A 19,158-nucleotide genomic window follows, 5' to 3' on the forward strand; every position below is an offset into this window, starting at 1 on the left:
ACTTGAAACATTTTCTAATCAAACGCAAACATTTCATGACCTCTTGCATCAACTAGAAGGAAGTCCTCAACAGATGGAAAGGTGTAAGCTAAATACTACTAAATAAATAAATAGTAAGGACATGTTAATGCCTACTAAACCACTCTAAGGGGGATTTTTCCAAATTAACTTTTTCCTATCGTAATAAATTTTACGTTACGCTGGTTTCAATCATAATTATTTTAGCAAAGTTTTGTATTATTCACCGTTATCATTTACGGCTATTGTAAACATAGAGGGGCATAATCAAAAAAACCGTCTAAGTCCCTTTTTGGCCTAAGGCCTTAAACGTTGAAAGCAGAAACAGGGAAAGTGTCCATAACCAAAACAAACGTCCTTGTTTTGATTATGGTCTGCCTCTACCTTCAGCTGTTTAAACGCCCAGCCAACCACTACGTCTACAAGTACACCCTCATGACGTCTACACTTATACCCCATAATGAACCAAAAAAACGCATAAGCCCAAAACGTCCAACACAAGGGCTTTTAGGCGAAGGAGGAGCCAGTCCTTCGCCTAAAAGCTGGATTCTGTAACCGGTGTCTGTCAAAAACAACACCGGTTACAGAATCCCCCCAAGCCCCCCCCCCCATACACATCGGGGCAGAAGGGAACCCAAGCCCCCCACCCCGGGCACCCGCGGCACCCCCGACGACATCGAGGCAAGAGGGAGCGGCAGTTCGGGTAAAGGAGTGATGGAATCGCGGTAGGGGAGATGAGGCATCTCTCCTGCTGCGATGGTTGCGGTAGGTAGGTTGTCGGGCTGCTGAACTTATCGTGCCAGTGGCATTCAGCTCAGCGGCCCCTTTTTCGGCACTTAGACCTGGTTTGACTTCGTCTAAGTCAAAAAGGTATAAGTGCTGACTAGGCAACCTGCCTACGGTTTTGGTTATACCTGCTGCACGCCTAGGTATAGGTCGGCCCACCTCCCGCCCACCGCCCGCCCTTTCCCCTCCTCTAAATACGCCTCTTTTCTCTCTGTGCGTTTAGAGGCAGGGGAAAGGCCTAAGCTGGTTTTAGATACGTCTAAAAACCAGCTTTGGTTAGGGGTTCTTGGACGATCAGGCTTTTTAATCGTCCAAGTAGCCATTTAGGACCCTTTTTAGACGTTGGGGTTTTTTTTAAATTATTATGAACCCCATAATGTAAATAAGTCATAAGTCTGTAAATTCAAATATTTTGTGTTCCTGTCGTGTATTGTATGTCCCATGCCATGGGACATATGATGGCAATGACATTTTTGGAATGTCCCGTCATCCGGGACACACGATAGGAAAAGGTTAAGCCTTTTATGCCCTCTTAAACCATTGCTACAATCTCCGTAAATACATATTTTTGCTGATGAGGTTTCAGCCCATTTTACTCCAACATTAATCCATAACTGGTTATCAGCAACAAATAAAAGGCAGGAAATCCAAAGCAACCTATGTAGGCCAAAGGGTTCAAATACAATTAAATAATAAAGATAAGAAAACTGATCCCTGCTACAACCCACAGATCATAGAGCAGCCTTTGATTCCTTGCCTTTCCAACACACTTTGTGACCTAACAAGAGATGATGATATCCAAGAAAACACTGTCCAATGAAAACTTAAATTAGTTACCCATTGAACTAATAACTTATGATTAACAGTATCAAAGGCTGCAGTCAAATCTAATAAAATATATACAACATCTCTCCTAATAAAATGTGTATAAAATCACTCCCTTTATCTAAACTAAGACTAAAGTAATCCAGGTCAATTATTAGTCTCATATGCTACGAAAAAGCAAACCGTTCTTTGAACATGATTTGGTAGCTCAACAAGACCTATATTTAATTTTATTCTCCCACAGATGTACATATGAGTATTCAGACTTTCCGGTACTTAAAATAATATTCAATCACAAACCAGTCACATAAAAGACTTGAGCCATATAGCAGAAGTTTTTAGTATTTTAAACATCATTGCTTTAAACTCAAACAAGCATCCAAGTTCAACATATGATATTTCCAGCTAACATATGTCACACTTTGGCTCAATCTGGGATGCCTAAATAATATATTTACTAAAAAATATTCAAAACTCACTAAGCAGCCATAACAGTATCAGTAATGAAGCTTCTCTATGACATTTCAGGAATCGTTTTATGGCTCATCTAGGTAATATGTAGAAATAAAATAAAAATATAAAGGAAAAAAAATATCTTTTTATTGGACTAAGTTAATGTAGTTTATGATTAGCTTTCAAAGGTAACCTCTTCTTCAGATCAGAAATCACCATGGCTCATTTAAAAATTAGACACAGTAATATTTTCCAACAGTTTGATCATCATAAATTATTTTAATATTAATATAAATGAAAACTAGAAGAGGCTGCAATTTTGGAATCTACATCTATATTACACATTGGCTCTTTTTGTTAAAATTCAGCATCTTATCTTACTTACGGTAGGTACGAGATATTACATCTGCATCAATTGCTTTCATGCAGAAACATAGGTGCCCTTTTACTAAAGTATGTTAAGTTTTGTGCTTAATAAATTTTAATTCAAGATTTTAAAGTGTGCCAAGTCCCAAACTAATGCTGCATCAATGAGTATTCCCAGTATTTTTTATTTCAGTTTGTGAGTTCCTATTAACACAGTACCTGCTGAAAGTTAACATGGAACTACTATCCGCACTCTTCAATCTCTCCCTTAGTGCGGGTTACGTCCCATTGGACTGGAAGACAGCTAACGTTATTCCACTCCACAAGAAAGGCTCCAAGATGGAGACAGCAAACTACAGACCAGTGAGTCTCACATCAATAGTGTGCAAACTAATGGAAACTCTAATCAAACGCCAATTGGATATGATCCTGAACGAGGAGAATCTACGGGATCCCCGTCAACATGGATTTACTAAAGGGAGATCCTGCCAATCCAACCTGATCAGCTTCTTTGACTGGGTGACGAAGAAGCTGGATGTTGGGGAGTCAAGCATTCGATAGCGTACCACACCGCAGGTTGCTGAGCAAGATGAGTTCTATAGGATTGGGCGACACATTGACGAAATGGGTTGGGAACTGGCTTGGAGGTAGGCTTCAGAGGGTAGGGTTGAACGGCACCCCCTCCGAAATGACAGAGGTAATTAGTGGAGTGCCGCAGGGCTCGGTCCTGGGCCCGATCCTATTCAACATCTTTATAAGAGACTTGGCAGAAGAGCTGCGAGGTAAAATAACATTATTCGCCGATGACGCCAAACTAAGCAATGTAGTGGGCAACAGCATAACAGACATAAATTCAATGTCCGACAACATGATGCACGACCTACTCCTACTGGAGCACTGGTCTAGGTCCTGGCAACTCAGCTTCAATGCCAAAAAATGCAAAGTCATGCACCTGGGCAGCCAAAATCCATGCAAGACTTACACCCTTAATGGCGAGATCCTAACAAGAACTGAAGCAGAACAAGACTTAGGGGTGATTGTCAGTGAGAACATGAAGACTGCCAATCAAGTGGAGCAAGCTTCATCCAAGGCAAGGCAAATAATAGGTTGCATACGCAGGAGTTTCGTCAGCCCGTAAGCCTGAAGTCATTATGCCATTGTATAGATCCATGGTGAGGCCCCACCTGGAATACTGTGTGCAATTCTGGAGAACACATTACCTTAAGGATGTGCTGAGACTGGAGTCGGTCCAGAGAATGGCCACCCGGATGGTCTTGGGACTCAAGGATCTCCCGTACGAGGAACGGCTGGATAAGTTGCAGCTGTACTCACTCGAGGAACGCAGAGAGGGGTAACATGATTGAGACATTCAAGTATCTTATGGGCCGCATCGAGGTGGAAGAAGATATCTTCTTTTTCAAGGGTCCCGCGGCAACAAGGGGGCATCCGTGAAAAATCAGGGGCGGGAAACTGCACGGGGACACCAGGAAATTCTTTTTCACTGAAAGGGTGGTTGATCGCTGGAATAGTCTTCCACTTCAGGTTATTGAGGCCAGCAGCGTGCCTGATTTTAAGGCCAAATGGGATAGACACAAGGGATCTATTCACAGAGAAAGGTAGGGGAGGTTCATTGGGGTGGGCAGACTAGATGGGCCGTGGCCCTTATCTGCCGTCTATTTCTATATTTCTATACTTACTGCCTCCTATTTAGAAGGAGCTAAGTGCTACCGCAGTCATGCTACGTAAGCCAGTTAGTGCATGGGAAGTACAGGATGTCCACAAAGTCTCTTTACAATTTCAAAAAACTACTAAAAAGGTAATTGATGAGATATGTTAATCAAATCTATACTATGTACTCAGTCGTTATCAAAGTTTGTAATCACATTGCATTTGGGTATTTCAAGTACCCTGTTGATGAAAGACAGGCTGTTGAATAATCCCCTAAACAAATGGCTACTTCTCAAGAAAAGACACAATGTGTATCGTGGTTTACTGAAACAAAATCGGATACGCAGACTCAGTTAAACTACAGGACTAAGTATGGAAAATATCCACCGTCTTACATCCGTCAATTCATGCATGGCACAAGAAATTTATGGAGACAGGGACAGTATTGGATAAAGAAAGGAGTGAACGACAAAGAATATCAGAGGAAAACGTTGGATCATGTAAGACAATCCTTTGCTCGTTCTCCTTCAAAATCCGTCTGTATAGAGGTGTATTAAATGAGGCAAAAAAACCTTCAATATCTACTCCTCATTTTGTAATAATTTCCACTGATTTGTCTATTCATTTGTTTTTTTTAATAAAATCTTTAAATTGTAAGAGGCTTTGTGGACACCCTGTATAATGCACTAGCTGGCTAACCCTTCTACACCTGTTCACTGCCTATGCCAATCCCTCAACAGAAAAAAAATCCTGAAAAAATCAGTAATGCACAGTATAACGCACAGTAACAGGAAAACTTCCCCAAAACCCATTAATGCAGTCATGAGGTAGTCTGTTTCCAGACATTAATTGTACATTAACCCCTAATTCTATAAAAAGTGCCAAAAATTAAATGTGTAAATTGAACTAGCTAATTAGCACCAATAATTGATGTTTTAACAAGCAATTTGCTCCTTGTGACCCTGAGCAAGTCACTTAGGACTAGATTCACTAAGCCCACCAATCAAGTCCCACCGATTTTCCTCCGAACCAATTCACTAACCTGTGTCCCGATCATCCTCCGATTCACGCATGCAAATGAGGGGGAACGGCATCCAAATGTAGGCAGGAAGCAATTCACTAAACAAATCTGGAACACCGATTGGGCTGGCCAATCAACAAAAGAAGCGACTGCTGAGGACCAGTCACTCACTGCTTTCCGACTGCATCTCCTGCTCTCTGCCTGGATTCTCCTGCCCCAACTCTCCTCTCGCTGCCCTGCTCTCTGCCCCAAATCTCTCCTGTCACCTTGCTCTCGCCCTGAATCTCTCCTGCCGCCCCAACTCTCCTGCCTTTCCCCATACTGCAAGCCTATGGTTTTAACCCACGCAAAGAAAAAGAAAAGTAAAAAATAAAAGGTCGCTGCTCTGTAAGCATGCACAGACCATCTACAGATGATCTGCGCATGCGTAGGGATCGCTATTCAGCAATCCTTGCAGTTGGTTGGGGGCGTGACTCCGAGCATCCTCATTTCCATGAGGACGCATCGTGAATCAGCCCCCCGGACCCGGATCGGTAGATCCATTTAGTGAATCTAGGCCTTAATCCCCCCACTGCCCCAGGTACATTAGATAGATTGTGAGCCCGCTGGGACAGACAGGGAAAAATGCTTGAGTACCTGAATAAATCCATGTAAACCATTCTGAGTTCCTTTGGGAGAATGGTATAGAAAACTGAATAAATCAATTATTGGTAATTAGAATTAAGAGTTATGTATGTAAGTTTACGTGGAAAAAGTCCTGGGAGTCGTCGACATCAGCACTCTGAACTGAAAGTGCTGACCCAGTACCGCAAAGCAAACAAACACTGGTGACACAGTCAAATGAGAATTTGAATATAAGCTTCCTTTAAGTCCAGGGATGTGAAAAACTCCCCTGGCTGGACTGCCATGATCATGAACACATGGTCTCCATGCAAAAATGCTGAACCTTCAAGAACTTGTCGTCATGCTTGAGGTCGAAAAAGGAGAAAAGGAGTCCCCTTTCTTGGGAACAACAAAATAGATGGATTACCTGCCCATGCCTCACTCAAACACCGGAACCAGATACACCACGCCGCTTGACGTGAAGCATAAGACACACTGCCTCCCTTTTTTATGGGACACTGCAGGGGGACTCCAAGCAAGAATCTACGATTGGGTAGGCAAACTGTAATCTTTAACCTTCTTGAATGATATCTAAGACCCACTGGTTCATCGTTATGCTGGCCCACTTCCCTTTGAAGAAAGGCAAACACTCCCCTATGAGGCACGGCAAACCAAATCATACAAGGAATCTGCTAAATATGCAAGGCCAGTCTTCATAGCAAGCAGCTCCAAGAGCCCAGAAGATTCTATCTCTGCGACAGAATCTTCTGCCTGCTGTACCCAACCGACACAAGCAGAGTACGAACTGCACACCACCACCTGAAGAGACAGAGCCACTATCTGAAAGAATAGCTTTAAAAACAACTCCAACTTGCAATTTGCACATTCTTATGGCAATGCCCCTGTCAACCAGAACAGCAATCTTCTTAGTGACACAAAAAAATCCACCTTGGGCAACTTCAACCTCTCTAATTCCTCAGTAGAAAGGGGATAGAGACGAGACATAGCCCACGCCACCTTCAACCCAGAAACCGAAGAAGACCACTGCACCATAATCAGCTCCTGAATGGCTGCACGAACAGGAAAGGACCTGGACAGCCCCTTGATGCTAGCCATTTTAGAGTTAGCAGCTACAGAAACATCAGTATTAAGGGTCTCCAGAGCTCAAATAATGAAGGATAGCAACTCCTCCTTAAGGAGCATGTGGACTGCGGAAGGATCACTAGCCTCATCCACTGCAATTTCCCACTGATCCAGAGTCTCCAAAAAAGAGAAGAGGCGGAAATAGCAGAACCACAGTCCTCCAAAGGTCCCAGAGAAGACAGAAAAACATCTTCTTCCTGGTGGGGGGAGGCACGTCCAGATTTCTGCATTTGAGAAAGATTCTCCCTAGAAATTTGAGCCCCCCCCCCCCAAGGATGATGAGTCTTTTTGAGAAGATAAGCCTGGTGGAGGAGTAATACAAACTTTGGGGAAAAAGGTTCCAAAACCATCTCTTCTCCAAATAGCACAGCAGCAACCTGAGGACAATTCTACCTGGTCACGCCCTCTGAAGATGAATCTGAGGCAACAGAGCCGACAGCAGCAGAGTCAGACTCCCAGAAGAGGAACATGCTGGCACATCTCCCGCATGGGAAACACTGGCCTCGCTGAAGTTCCTGCCAAAACTGGGACCATGCCACTTACCACAGCAGGAGCAGCACTTAACCAGCTTTGCAGCCACTTTCCCAAAAAATAATAGTGTTCCCTTTTGTTTTTATTATTTTAGCTCCAGAGCACCATGGCCACAGCAATCTCCAACAAGGAAGAAAAATTCAGAGACAGAATGGTATTCAATCCTGCGAGGCCTCACTGCAACTGTGCTGAACTGGCACCAAAGATAAGCCCCTTCAATGTGCCTCAGCAGCCCTGCCTTCTCTCCTCTTGGCAGCTAAAGTTGGCTCCCTCTTTGGCTTTTTTTTTTTGTTTGCTTTACTGCATTCCTGCTATTTTTTTTAAGTGAAGAAGAAAAACCACTCTCAGAACAGGTGACAGGGGAAAGGGTAGGAACCTGGCACCACCAGGTGTAACCCAAAGTAGGCACCTAGTAAGCCTACTCCACCAAGCTCAACTGAATTAAGAATAAGACAGGAGCTGAGCAGCAAACAAAGTCAGGAGTCTGTAAGAATCATCTATCCACCTGCTGGAGACAAAGAACACCGAATAGTCAAAGAGTGTGTCATCCTATAGCAATCACTCTACCTCCACCTGATGGTGGATGGCTATAACCCACATATCTGGATTCCTCTGCTGCTGAAAGGGAAAAGAAAAAAGAATTTACCCCTAGGTGGTTTTTTTTTTCTTTAATTCTTTATTATCAAAATGTGACAAACAAAGCACCCAACACAAGAGAATACATGGTAAATGCATGTTAGTGAGAAGACACCCCGAAAGCATAACCAAATCACAGTACCATATAAGATGTAGTATACCTCGAACCTGAAGATTAAAACAATCACTTTTATATGTGCCTTAGGGTTCCTTTTATAAAGGTGTGTTAGGGCCTTAATGCGCAGCATAGCGTGCGCTAGCCGCTACCGCCTCCTTGTAAGCAGGCAGTAATTTTTCAGCTAGTAAGCGCTAATCCGGTGCATGTGCTAAAAACTAGCACACTTTTGTAAAAGGAGCCCTTAATGTCACTTTTTTATAATTATAATTTTGAAAACTCACAAACTCCACTACCAAATTGACCTCCAACAACAGCCTCACAAACTCAAACACAACCCTCTCTCACATTCATACCCCTCATGCATTCTCTCATCCTCTTATATACTATGATAAATCCAGACTAGCTGGAATAAATTAGTTACCTGCCCCTATAGCAGATTAACAGGACTATGATTACACCTTAGCTTGAGGAGGAAATTGCTTCCACAGGTGTATGTATTTAAGACTATCTGATGATGGCTTCTTTCTGCTACTGAATTTAATGGGAGGCAACATCTCTTATTTTCTCTGCTGTCCAATTATGTAAAATAACTTTTTCAATTAACACCAATGTTATAGTTATAACTCTACAAGTGGGCAGAGAGATATGTTGGATCCATAAGGGCTTGCTGATCACCTAAAAGTAAGTTAGAGGTACAAGATCCTTTATCTGAAATTCTGAAAAGCTCCAAAAACCAAAATTTGATGCGAACTGGAAGTAGTCAATTTCTCCTGATGTGACATACACTGAAACAAATGAAAGTGCACGTGTTTCTCCTGTTCTCTGTGCAAATCAGCTGAGAGCTGGAAAATGGCAAAAAGAGCTGCAGATTCCACTCAGAGCAGTGAGAAGCAGAAAAGGAAGCATTTACACCCCCCCCCCTTAAACCAATACTGCTGTGACGCATAGATTCCTCGCAGAAAACTGCAGTATACAAGACACTGTATTATCTCTGTCAATAGCACAGAAAGTTGAGGTATTGAAGAAGCTTGATCATGGTGGGTCTGTACAATGGCTGAAAAAGAAAAATTCCAAAAACTTAAATATGCTTGGTCCCAGGAATTTTGGATAAAGGATCATGTACCTGTACAAGGACATGTCTTGCTGCATTGCTGTTTCTAAGGATAATAGTAAGCTTGGGACACTCTAAAGCAGGGGTGTCCAACCTGCAGCCCCGTGAAATATTTTCTGAGGCCCCCGGTCAAGGGCAATGCAATGTTTTCTCTGTTGCCCCCAGGTATTTACTGTCTTGCCTGCTCCCTCCTCTGTCTTGCTGCAGCGTTTGTGCGACCCCAGAAATATTTTTTCGGCCAATGTGGCCCAGAGAAGCCAAAAGGTTGGACACCCCTGCTCTTAAAGCTCCTGAGCTAATTTTACTTTTAATACAAGAGCATCGTCCCACAATTTTAATTTAGCTCCCCAGTCTCTGGAATTATACATTCTATGCAAAAGCTTAAACATGGTTTTCTGAGGTTGAACTGATTTTAATAGCATAAAGTGTTGGAAACAGCTAAAAAGAGTAGGGTTCTTGAACATTCTTTGCTACATGCAGTTTCCAATTCTCCAATAACCTCGCAATACATTTCTTATCCAATGTGCTCTTTATCAGTCTACTAGAATTTACTCCTAAGTGCCTTAGTAAAAGGACCCCAGTGAAAGCAAACTAGTTTGTCTGTAAAAGGCATTGTCTAAGAATAGCAGACCAATCAGACAAACACATGGGTGCTCATTTTCAAAGCAGATTGACTTCTTAAAATGCCAAAAAAAAAAGTATCTGCTAAAAACATTCAAATCTTGATTTTGGAAAGTCAGAATTTGAATGTTTTCCACTGTAGTTCCTTCAAATAGCAAGGGGACGTGTTATGGACAGGAGTAGGGAGGGCCCAAAAGTAGGAAACATCCATGTCCACACTCAGAGCCTGGGGATACCACATTATTTATAATCCCTACAGAGCATTTCAACTCTCACTCAACATAAACATGTGAAGGGTGCTACCATTTGTGCATCCCTTATTGTTCATGAATGTGCCATGGCACATAAACAGAAATATAGAAACATGATGGCAGATAAAGGCCAAATGGCCCATCCAGTCAGCCCATCCAAAGCATCTACTATCTCCTCCTCTCCCTAAGAGATTCCACATGTTTGTCCCACGCTTTCTTGAATTCAGACACAGTCTGTCTCCACCACCTCTACCGGGAGCCTATTCCACACATCTACCACTCTTTCTGAGGAAATACCTCAAAAGAGATAGTTTAGGATTACAAAATGCAGACACTTTTCCTATTTCTAATTGTTATTATATTCCTATGAAAAAAAGCTCCCCACCAATCAAGAGTTAGAACAGTTGGTATTGACTGAATTTGATCTTACAGGATTTCTTGAAGATTCTCAGGATTTGATAGACTAGATCTACCCTTTTGGTAGTATGCCTAAATGATAGTGATAAGATATTAATTATGAAAGCATATTTTAAGAATAAAGAGACAATATTTTATGAAGCTAAAGTACTGATGTTCCCAGATATGGCGAAAACCAACGCAACTCAGACAAAAAAGTCTTTTTGTCATTGAAGTCTAGAGTTGTGGCATTAGGTGCCACTTATTTTTTGAAATTTCCTTGTGTTTGCTAAATTTTCAAGATAAGGATTTTGTTTTTTGGAACCTAGAACAATTGGAACAATTTCTTAAATTACATGAAGAACATAAATATGAGGAAGAAGAGAAACTTTTGATTTGAGAAAGTTTAACTTTTTCCTATCGTAATAAATTTTACATTACGCTGGTTCCAATCGTAATTATTTTAGCAAAGTTTTGTATTATTCACCGTTATCATTTACGGCTATTGTAAACATAATGTAAATAAGTCATAAGTCTGTAAATTCAAATATTTTGTGTTCCTGTCGTGTACTGTATGTCCCATGCCATGGGACATACGATGGCAAGGACATTTTTGGAATGTCCCGTCAGCCGGGACACATGATAAGAAAAGGTTAATTAAGTATATATCACCTTAAATGTTGGATTTATTATCCTATTCTTTGTATTTGTTTAGTGAAATATTAGGTAGTTTCAGCTTCTTATGCTTGGACTTGATAGAATTTCGATTTAAAAATTGTGTCTGTAATCTATGAGATTTATTTTTTGTTTTCCCAGATGTTTTCATTTATTGTAACACCATTACTGAAGCTCATGCAAACCCTCAGAATTGACTCCCCAGTCATTAGTAGCAGTATAGAAGCTTCCAATAAACAATGCCAGGCAGACTTCTATGAGGGGGATGGGGGAAACACTCTGATTCCAACACAAGGATAACTTAGTGCCATCTGTTCTCCCCCAATGTTTCAACATATACCCCACTCAGGACAGTTTTGGGGGTTCATAAAAAATGTCGGTCCTATAGTTAGTGCAAACATTCTTTAGAGATTAGGACTTCCCCAGACTGGAAAATTGTTTAAGTTAGAGAACACATCTAATTGCAATACTCCCTTTGTGGTTTATATTATGATTTGTCCATGTTCTTTATTGTATGTTGGTAGGACTAAACATCTTAAAAACAGAATCATTGTAGCTATACCACTGGAGATGTAAGATCTGCAGTACCAGTGAAACACTGGAATAAGTAGAATAAGCTGGGACATTCGATTAGCAATCTACATGGTTTGTTTTTTCAAATCCTTCAAACCTCAATGGAGAGGTGGTGATCTATTATTCTTCAAGAAGAACAAAGAGCATATTTTCACTAAACACTGTACTTTGTGCATTTTTATAATTGCTGTTTTGCAGTACTTTGCTTTTTTTTTTTTTTTTTTGCTGTTTTTCTTCCCTTCCATTTTTATTGTTGCCTCTTCAAGCTATTCTTAGAGTCAAACATTTTTATATAAGTTTTTTTATTATTTTTATTTGTTGTTTGATCTCGATTGATGTATTTTGCAATTGGCAAGATTTTGGGTTTTCCTATTAAATTATTGAGATACACATACATATTTGGGGGTAATTATTGATAGTTATGCTTGCTTTTTATAGGCTATTATTTCACTAACTCTGTTGTGCTTTACATTATAGCTGTTTTTAGTGCTATTTTTTCAGGTTGCCTGTTTCAATGGTGTCAGAATGAGCTTTGACTTTTTGGTGTCAAGATGAGGCTTGGTTTTGATAACATTACTGCCAGAATGAGGCATGGTTTTAGGAACATCATTTTTGATTGGCTCAATTTTCTCTGTGAGAGGATGTGTTATCCACCAATTATAGCTTGGTTCTGCTCTTGTTATAGTTACCTTTAAGTGGCTGTGTTGGTTTAATTGATAACAAGTGTGAATGTTGGGCAAACTGGATGGACTGTTCTGGTCTTCTGTCAACTACTATGTTAATTTTGTACTTATGGATGAGACTGAAAAGTAGAACCTTCTAAAAAAAATCTCTTGAAATAATACTAAAGCAATTCCAATGTGCACTTGCCTCATAATTACAATAGAGCTGCTAAAATATCAGCAGAGAATGAAAGCTTGCAGAGGAATGGAGCAAAGATGAAGGTAGGGGAAAGCATGTTTTTTTCATCATTTAGAAAAATAGATTGGAGACAGGTCTAGAGAATAAAAAGAAAGAATCATTGAGTACCAGTGCATCCCAGGATGTACCGGACAGGGACAGGGCCACCCCTCCTGCCTCTGGGATGTCATTTTGAAGAGTCAGGTCCAAAAGCAGGAGGGAGTGGGCAACCCAACTGCCCAACTTAAAAAAAAAAAAAAAAGAGGCATGGGAATATCAGGGGTGCAACAGGTCATTTTTTCTATTTAAATTATTTTTTTATTTTATGGGAACAGCTACTGTGCATGTGTTGTGTATTCACACAACACATGCACAGCAACTACAGAGCTGCCAGAAAATTTTGGCACCAATTATTTGGCACTGGGGGCAGGCATTCCCTTTAGTGCATCACAGGGAGAGCTCATTAGAATACTAATGAGCTCCTTGTAATGCATTTTCATAGGGTTCTTGATGGCTACTACAATGATCAGTAACAGCCATGGAGAAACGTATTGTGCATCAGCTGGAGAGCTTTAACGAGTCTACTGCCATGGAAAACTTTTGTACATCGAGGCCTGAATGGGCTTCGTTGCACTTGCAGCAAAGGAATTGTGTACTGATGTGTAAAAGGGTTCCTTAGTCCGCTACATAACCATATATAAACAAGGAAATTTCAGTATGAAATTTGCCCCTAAAGCTAACAGGCCAGTCGGGTTTTCAGGATAGCCCTAATGAATATGCATGGAACAGATTTGCATGCCTGCCACCTCCATTATATGCAGATCTCTCTCATGCATATTCATTAGGGCTATCCTGAAACCCGGCTGGCCTGGGGATCCTCCAGGACAGGGTTGGGAACCACTGCTCTAGAGCATATAGCCAGGCATTCCTGGCATCTCTTTTGAGAAATTCTAGACAAAATCAGGAAAATTTTGAACTTTCAATCCCATAAAAAGTCATTATATTATACTGTTGCCATCCTTTTCCAGGACAAATGACAGAGTTGGTCTTTGGGTTATGACCTCCATGGAAGAGTCTAAAAACCCAGTAAAGTAAAAAGAAGCCTGGTTCCTTTGTACTTAATTGCTTGTGGGTTAGATCCCTCTGAAAACTAAATAAGCCCAAAGAATTGGTGGAACTGATTCAGATAGAATTTTTGGTACTTCCATAAAATGCTTCCTGAGCATAGCAACAAGCATCAAAAGTGGTGATAGAAAAAAGTTCAAAAACCCCAAATTACTGCATCTCACTAGATTTTCTAGGTATGAAAAAAAGCTATCAATGACGAATTCCAGCCTTCTTCACTCTTGGGAATAAATCCCTCCCTGGGAGAAGACACTGCTAGAGGTAGGCTCCCCAGCAGTGAAACAGACTGTCAAGTGAAAATGTTGGCTTCAAAATACTGCTCTGTATCTGTGGGCGAGCTTCTGGATTAAAGGGGCATGAACTATTCTTCAGTATCCAGTGAGGCCCTCTCAGTGCCGACAGTCAGAAAACCCTGGCGGAACTAAGCAGTAACAGAGGAAGAAGGTCCAGACACTCAAAATTACGCTAGTGTCATCTGCTGCAGATGAAGGAGCCTTCATGGACTTACCAGGAGACCCAGGACAACCTCTCTCTCTTTTCCATTCTGGAAAAGAGCACACAACCACTGGTGCAAGAAGCAAAGATCAGCGTCTAAATGGTAAGTTCACAAGGACGCCATCTTGGAGTCCTAACCACCACCCATTTCAAGCTTCAGCTTGTGATATACTTGTGTATATCTCAGACATGTTAATATTTTAAGTTGCTCTCCTGCAGCTACTGTTTGTAAACAGCTTCAGTGTTCTTCAGAATTAGGAATGTATATTAAGTCTAATAATAATTGAAAGACCATCACAATTACATCAGACAACAAAGCAGCAATTGGCTCAAACAATTTTGTGACTTGCTGGTCATCAATTTGATCTGTTTATGTAACTTTTTTTTTTTTTTTCCAAAACTCTTTCATTAACTTTTTTGTTTACCTTGTTACTTCAGGGTTGTGTGTGGGGGGATACAGTCAGACATCAAGGAACATATTTACTAAATATTAGCATGTACTAGCTGCATATGCTGCTGTCTCACATATTAACATGGCAGACGTTACCTTGTAATGATTAATAAACATTCTCCCTAAAGTGTTATACAGGTAGCATAAATGGGTTGATTTTTCATGTTGAAAATTAATGATTCATGATCCCATTTTTATTATATGCAGAATTCAGGAAATGAATAATTGAAAGGAAAAAATACCCTGATCATAAATTTGCAGTCTACATCCCTAGATATTAGTCATTTTATCTCATGGACATGTCCACCCTCCAGGAAAAGAAAAATTTAGTGCGGCATTTTCTACTGGACAGATGAAGTACAACAGTCTATAATTTTTCTTATGGGACCCTTACATAGTGGAGTAGATCAAATAACAGATATAAATACATTTTCCCTCACTGACACAAAACGGAGAAATCTCCATACTCCCAATGCCTGAGAACACATGATTTTGCCTAAAGGAAAAACGCTTTGCATACCCATTAATCAATAATTATTGGAGTACATGGAAAATATACTTTTTATAACTTCCTTGCAATGAAAACTGCTTCAAACCATGGAAATAGCTCACCGGACGTTTGATTGATACTATTGTCTCGATGTCCCTTCATCATCTGAAACTGAACATGACCAGATTGAGCTTCTTCTCTTACCCATTCTCTATTTTTGCACACAAACTGTCACTCTCCCTCTCTCTTTCTCCATACACATTCAACAGACTACTACAAACTTGCTGTTTTCTTTATAAATATCACCTAAATTTATCCATTCCATTAAACCCTTATTCACATTCTCACCACCTCACACTTGGACTACTGCAACTTGCTTCTCACAAGTCTCCCACTAAACCACCTCTCTCCTTTTCAAAATTCTGTTGCACAATTTATCTTCTACCAGTGTCTCTACACTCGCATAACCCCTCTCCTCAAGTTGCTTCAATGACTCCCTATTCATTTACATACACAGTTCAAACTCCTATGTCAGGTGCATTCGTTCTGTAGCTCCTCACTATCTCTCCTCTCTTCTTACACTTCTCCCCATGAAGTCCATTCATCAGGTAAGTCATTCTAATCTGTACCCTTCTCCACTGCCAACTGTAGATTTCATCCTTTCCATCTTACTGTGCAACTGGAATAGACTTCCTGAGTTGGTAATGTCATGCTCCATCTCTGACTCTATTCAAATCCAGGCGAAAAAGTCCACCTTTTTTGAAGCTGCTTTTAACCAAGGCAAGTTATCAACCTGGGCTACTGTTAAATCGGATTATTTTTAGAACAATCTCATTGCACAAAATGGGACCCTGTGCTAAAATAATGACTTGCAATTAAAAACCCAGTTTATTGTTAATCACTTTTCTCTTTAATCTCTTATTTACCTGTTCAGAAACTCATGTTATGGGGTAATAGATCTGGAGCAATTACTTTATGCTTACTAATACTTATGGTGAATTTAGGAGACACTAAAAACATATCTGTTCCTGAAGTACTTAGGTAGCTGATCTTGCACAATCTTTTCCCCACAATAACTGATCTCTAGAGCTGTTAGTCACTGGTTTTTAATCACTGTAAACCGCATTGAACTTCACGGTCCTGTGGTATAAAAACTGTTGTTATTATTATTATAACCAAAAAGATTTTTAAAAATACACATACTTAGAATAAAATCAACAAAACATTTAATATGTCATTCCAAAATAGTTTGCCTTCTAAATTCTTTTTTGATTCTGGGTGTAAATATATATATATATATTTTTTTTTTTTTAACAACTGGTTCTATTTAGAGTCTACGAATTTTTTCTGATTCCACAACATTCTCTTCTGTGGAATTTTTTACAACTGTATGGGACTATGATCAGGTGAACTAATTTCAACCACACACTTCAATTTCAGTTCCTCTCCCTCTCCCCACCTCAGAAGGGCACTAGGAAGTTTCACTTTCCATACTTTCAGCATATCAGCCCTGCAGGTGGCAAAAAAGAAAAAGAATGTCTGCAACCCACTTTCAGTCAGGTTTGCAAACACAAACATGCCTCCCCTTCCTTGACTAAGACACAGCCACCTCTTCAAGGCATTTATAATTTGGCGTATTGTTTCTAACTTCCTGTGGGTATGGAGGAAGCAGTGGGTAGGGTTATAGTTTCCCTACCAGGTACACTGTACAGTATTTCTTTTTGTTTACCTTGCCATGCTCTTCTTGGAGTCGTGTGACTTCTGCCAAATTCATCTCTCCCACGTTCTTTTTCTCCTCCATGATAGCCTCTCCAAACCCTACCTCCCTTCCCCGTAATTTCTGCCACCTGCCAAGATAGTTTGCTTGGGGTTGTTTTCTTGCTTCTAGATCAAGATGGTGGCTGATATAATATTTTTTTTCTAGTTCGCTTTTTACCCAATTTATTTTCTCCTCCACCCCTTTAGCGAAGTGAATGAGTCCTAAATAAAATGTTTATGAAGATTGTAACGGCAATTCCTCAGCCCTTCTCCCTTCCTCATCCACATGTACGGAGTGGTTGTTTGCATCCACGGTCTCAGGAGTGAAAACATTTCACACTCGCATTATCGGGCCTCCACCCCGCCCCCTCCTCACATTGACAGCCTGAAGAAAGTGAAAGTGAGCGGGAACAAGACGTTCAACAGAGGCGGCAGCAGCACCTTTCGCAGTGCACCATGTTCCGTCCTCGCAGTGTTGCCGGATCTGAAATATACAATTATTGGGATTAAAAATAATAATAAGTCACATTATCTGCAATGCATAATGTTGCATTTTTAGCAGGCAGCAAGAAGTATGTTCTAGAAATGCGTTTGTAACGATTCACTGCTTTGCAAGATACCAAGTCACGCGCACTCAGCTGCTCTCACATGCATTACGAGAGCAGAGGACTCGTCTCTCCTCCCCGTGGTCTGCCATCCCTCCCGCTTTCTCTGCCCCTGTTTTAACGTGTCTCCCCCCCTCCCATCCCCCGATCCAATACTTCTCCCTGACCCCCCCCTCCCCCGCCTACGTCAAACTGATACTTGAGATCGCCCACCACCAATCCCGCAGCCTTCCTTCTTCGGTGACCGTCCCCCTCTGACACAACCTCTCTCCCTCGGAAGAGTCCCGCCTCGCCGGAAACAGGAAGTTGCGTTAGAGGAGAGAGACTTGGGGGAAAAAAAAAAAAAAAGTTTGCATCAGAAGAAAGTGGGACGCCAGAGGAGGAAAGCCACGGGGCTCGTTGTGGGTAATCTTAAAGACAAATTAGAAACAGAGAGCCACAAGCTGCGCGTGCGAATGTAGGAGCCTCTCGGTGATTAAATACAGAACCAGGGCCCTCCAAGACATCCGAATACCGGCTTTTAGCGCAGCTGCTCTTGCTTTACGTCTGGTCTGATGCAGCTAGACACACGCTGACGCCTGCACGGTCCAGCTTAATCTGAGGTCACGTGATCTAAGGGCGCATGCGTATGGGGACCTTTACATGCTGCTAGATCCAGACCCACGTGCCAGTAGATCAGGGGCTAGGGGCCCCCTGATGTTCCATTGTTGATGCTAGTGCTCTATGGTGTTACCTAAACTAAAGCTTAACTTTATATACTGTATCATCAATTTAAGGAAGCTCAACTTGGTTTACAATTAAATAAAAACTAAAGAAAGTTTTAAAACAATTAAATAAAAACTGAAGAAAGTAAAAACAAAAGTTTCAAAAGAAATTAGTTTTCAAAATGTTTGGCAAATAGAAAGTTTTTAGAAATTTACGGAAAGATTGGAAAGAAGTGGGACTCCTCAGAATTAAGGGGAGTTCATTCCATAGTTGAGAAAGTTTAAAAGCCAAAGATTGACTGAAGATCTTAACTCCTTTAATTCCTTTTCTAGAAGGAAGGGAGAGTTTGAATTGTTGGATGCCTCTTGCAAAGAAAATTCCATAAACATTCCATAATAAGGGAACAAGGGGAATAAAAATGTCATAGAATTTTGAAAGAGATGCAAGCACATTTGAATTGAATTTTAAGATAAACCGGGAGCCAATGAAGACTCAGGAGCAAAGGAGTCACATGGTCAAATTTACTTTTTCTAAAAATCAGCTTCGCAGCAGTATTCTGGATTAATTGTAATCTTTGGAGACAGATCTTTGTGATGCCAAGATAGATGGCGTTGCAATAATCTAGCAAGATAATATGATTGATTGAACCAAGACAGAGAAATGATGATGAAACAGATGTCTAACCTTCCTCAACATTTGTAAACTAAAAAAGCATTTCTTGACCAGGGAATTTATTTGGTCCTTAAAGGTAAGCGAGGAATCAAAAAGGACTCCCAATATCACTAAAGCGATAAGTAAAGTGTTAATAATGCACTGGGAGTGAGTTCTAGATGC

General features: G+C 40.8%; 1 protein-coding gene and 1 long non-coding RNA gene across 4 annotated transcripts in view; one reads left to right on the forward strand and one right to left on the reverse strand.

Annotated features, from left to right (window-relative positions):
- The window catches only part of URI1 (URI1 prefoldin like chaperone), a 211,327-nt gene extending 193,074 nt beyond the window's left edge, over positions 1 to 18,253 (reverse strand). For both annotated transcript variants that reach the window (XM_033941954.1, XM_033941953.1), the window contains exons 1-2: positions 18,134 to 18,253; positions 16,986 to 17,498 (exon numbers count right to left, since the gene is read on the reverse strand). In XM_033941954.1, the coding sequence (XP_033797845.1) occupies positions 16,986 to 16,993 (8 nt within the window). In that variant the 5' untranslated portion in view covers positions 16,994 to 17,498; positions 18,134 to 18,253. The remainder of the gene's footprint in view (positions 1 to 16,985; positions 17,499 to 18,133) is intronic.
- LOC117359347 overlaps positions 17,974 to 19,158 on the forward strand; it is an 88,535-nt gene continuing 87,350 nt past the window's right edge. The window contains exon 1 of one of the 2 annotated variants that reach the window (XR_004539211.1): positions 17,974 to 18,024. This is a non-coding gene — a long non-coding RNA (uncharacterized LOC117359347). The remainder of the gene's footprint in view (positions 18,025 to 19,158) is intronic. The other variant, XR_004539212.1, reaches the window with a different exon arrangement.

This window comes from Geotrypetes seraphini, chromosome 4 (assembly GCF_902459505.1).
Source record: "Geotrypetes seraphini chromosome 4, aGeoSer1.1, whole genome shotgun sequence".
NCBI lineage: Eukaryota > Metazoa > Chordata > Amphibia > Gymnophiona > Dermophiidae > Geotrypetes > Geotrypetes seraphini.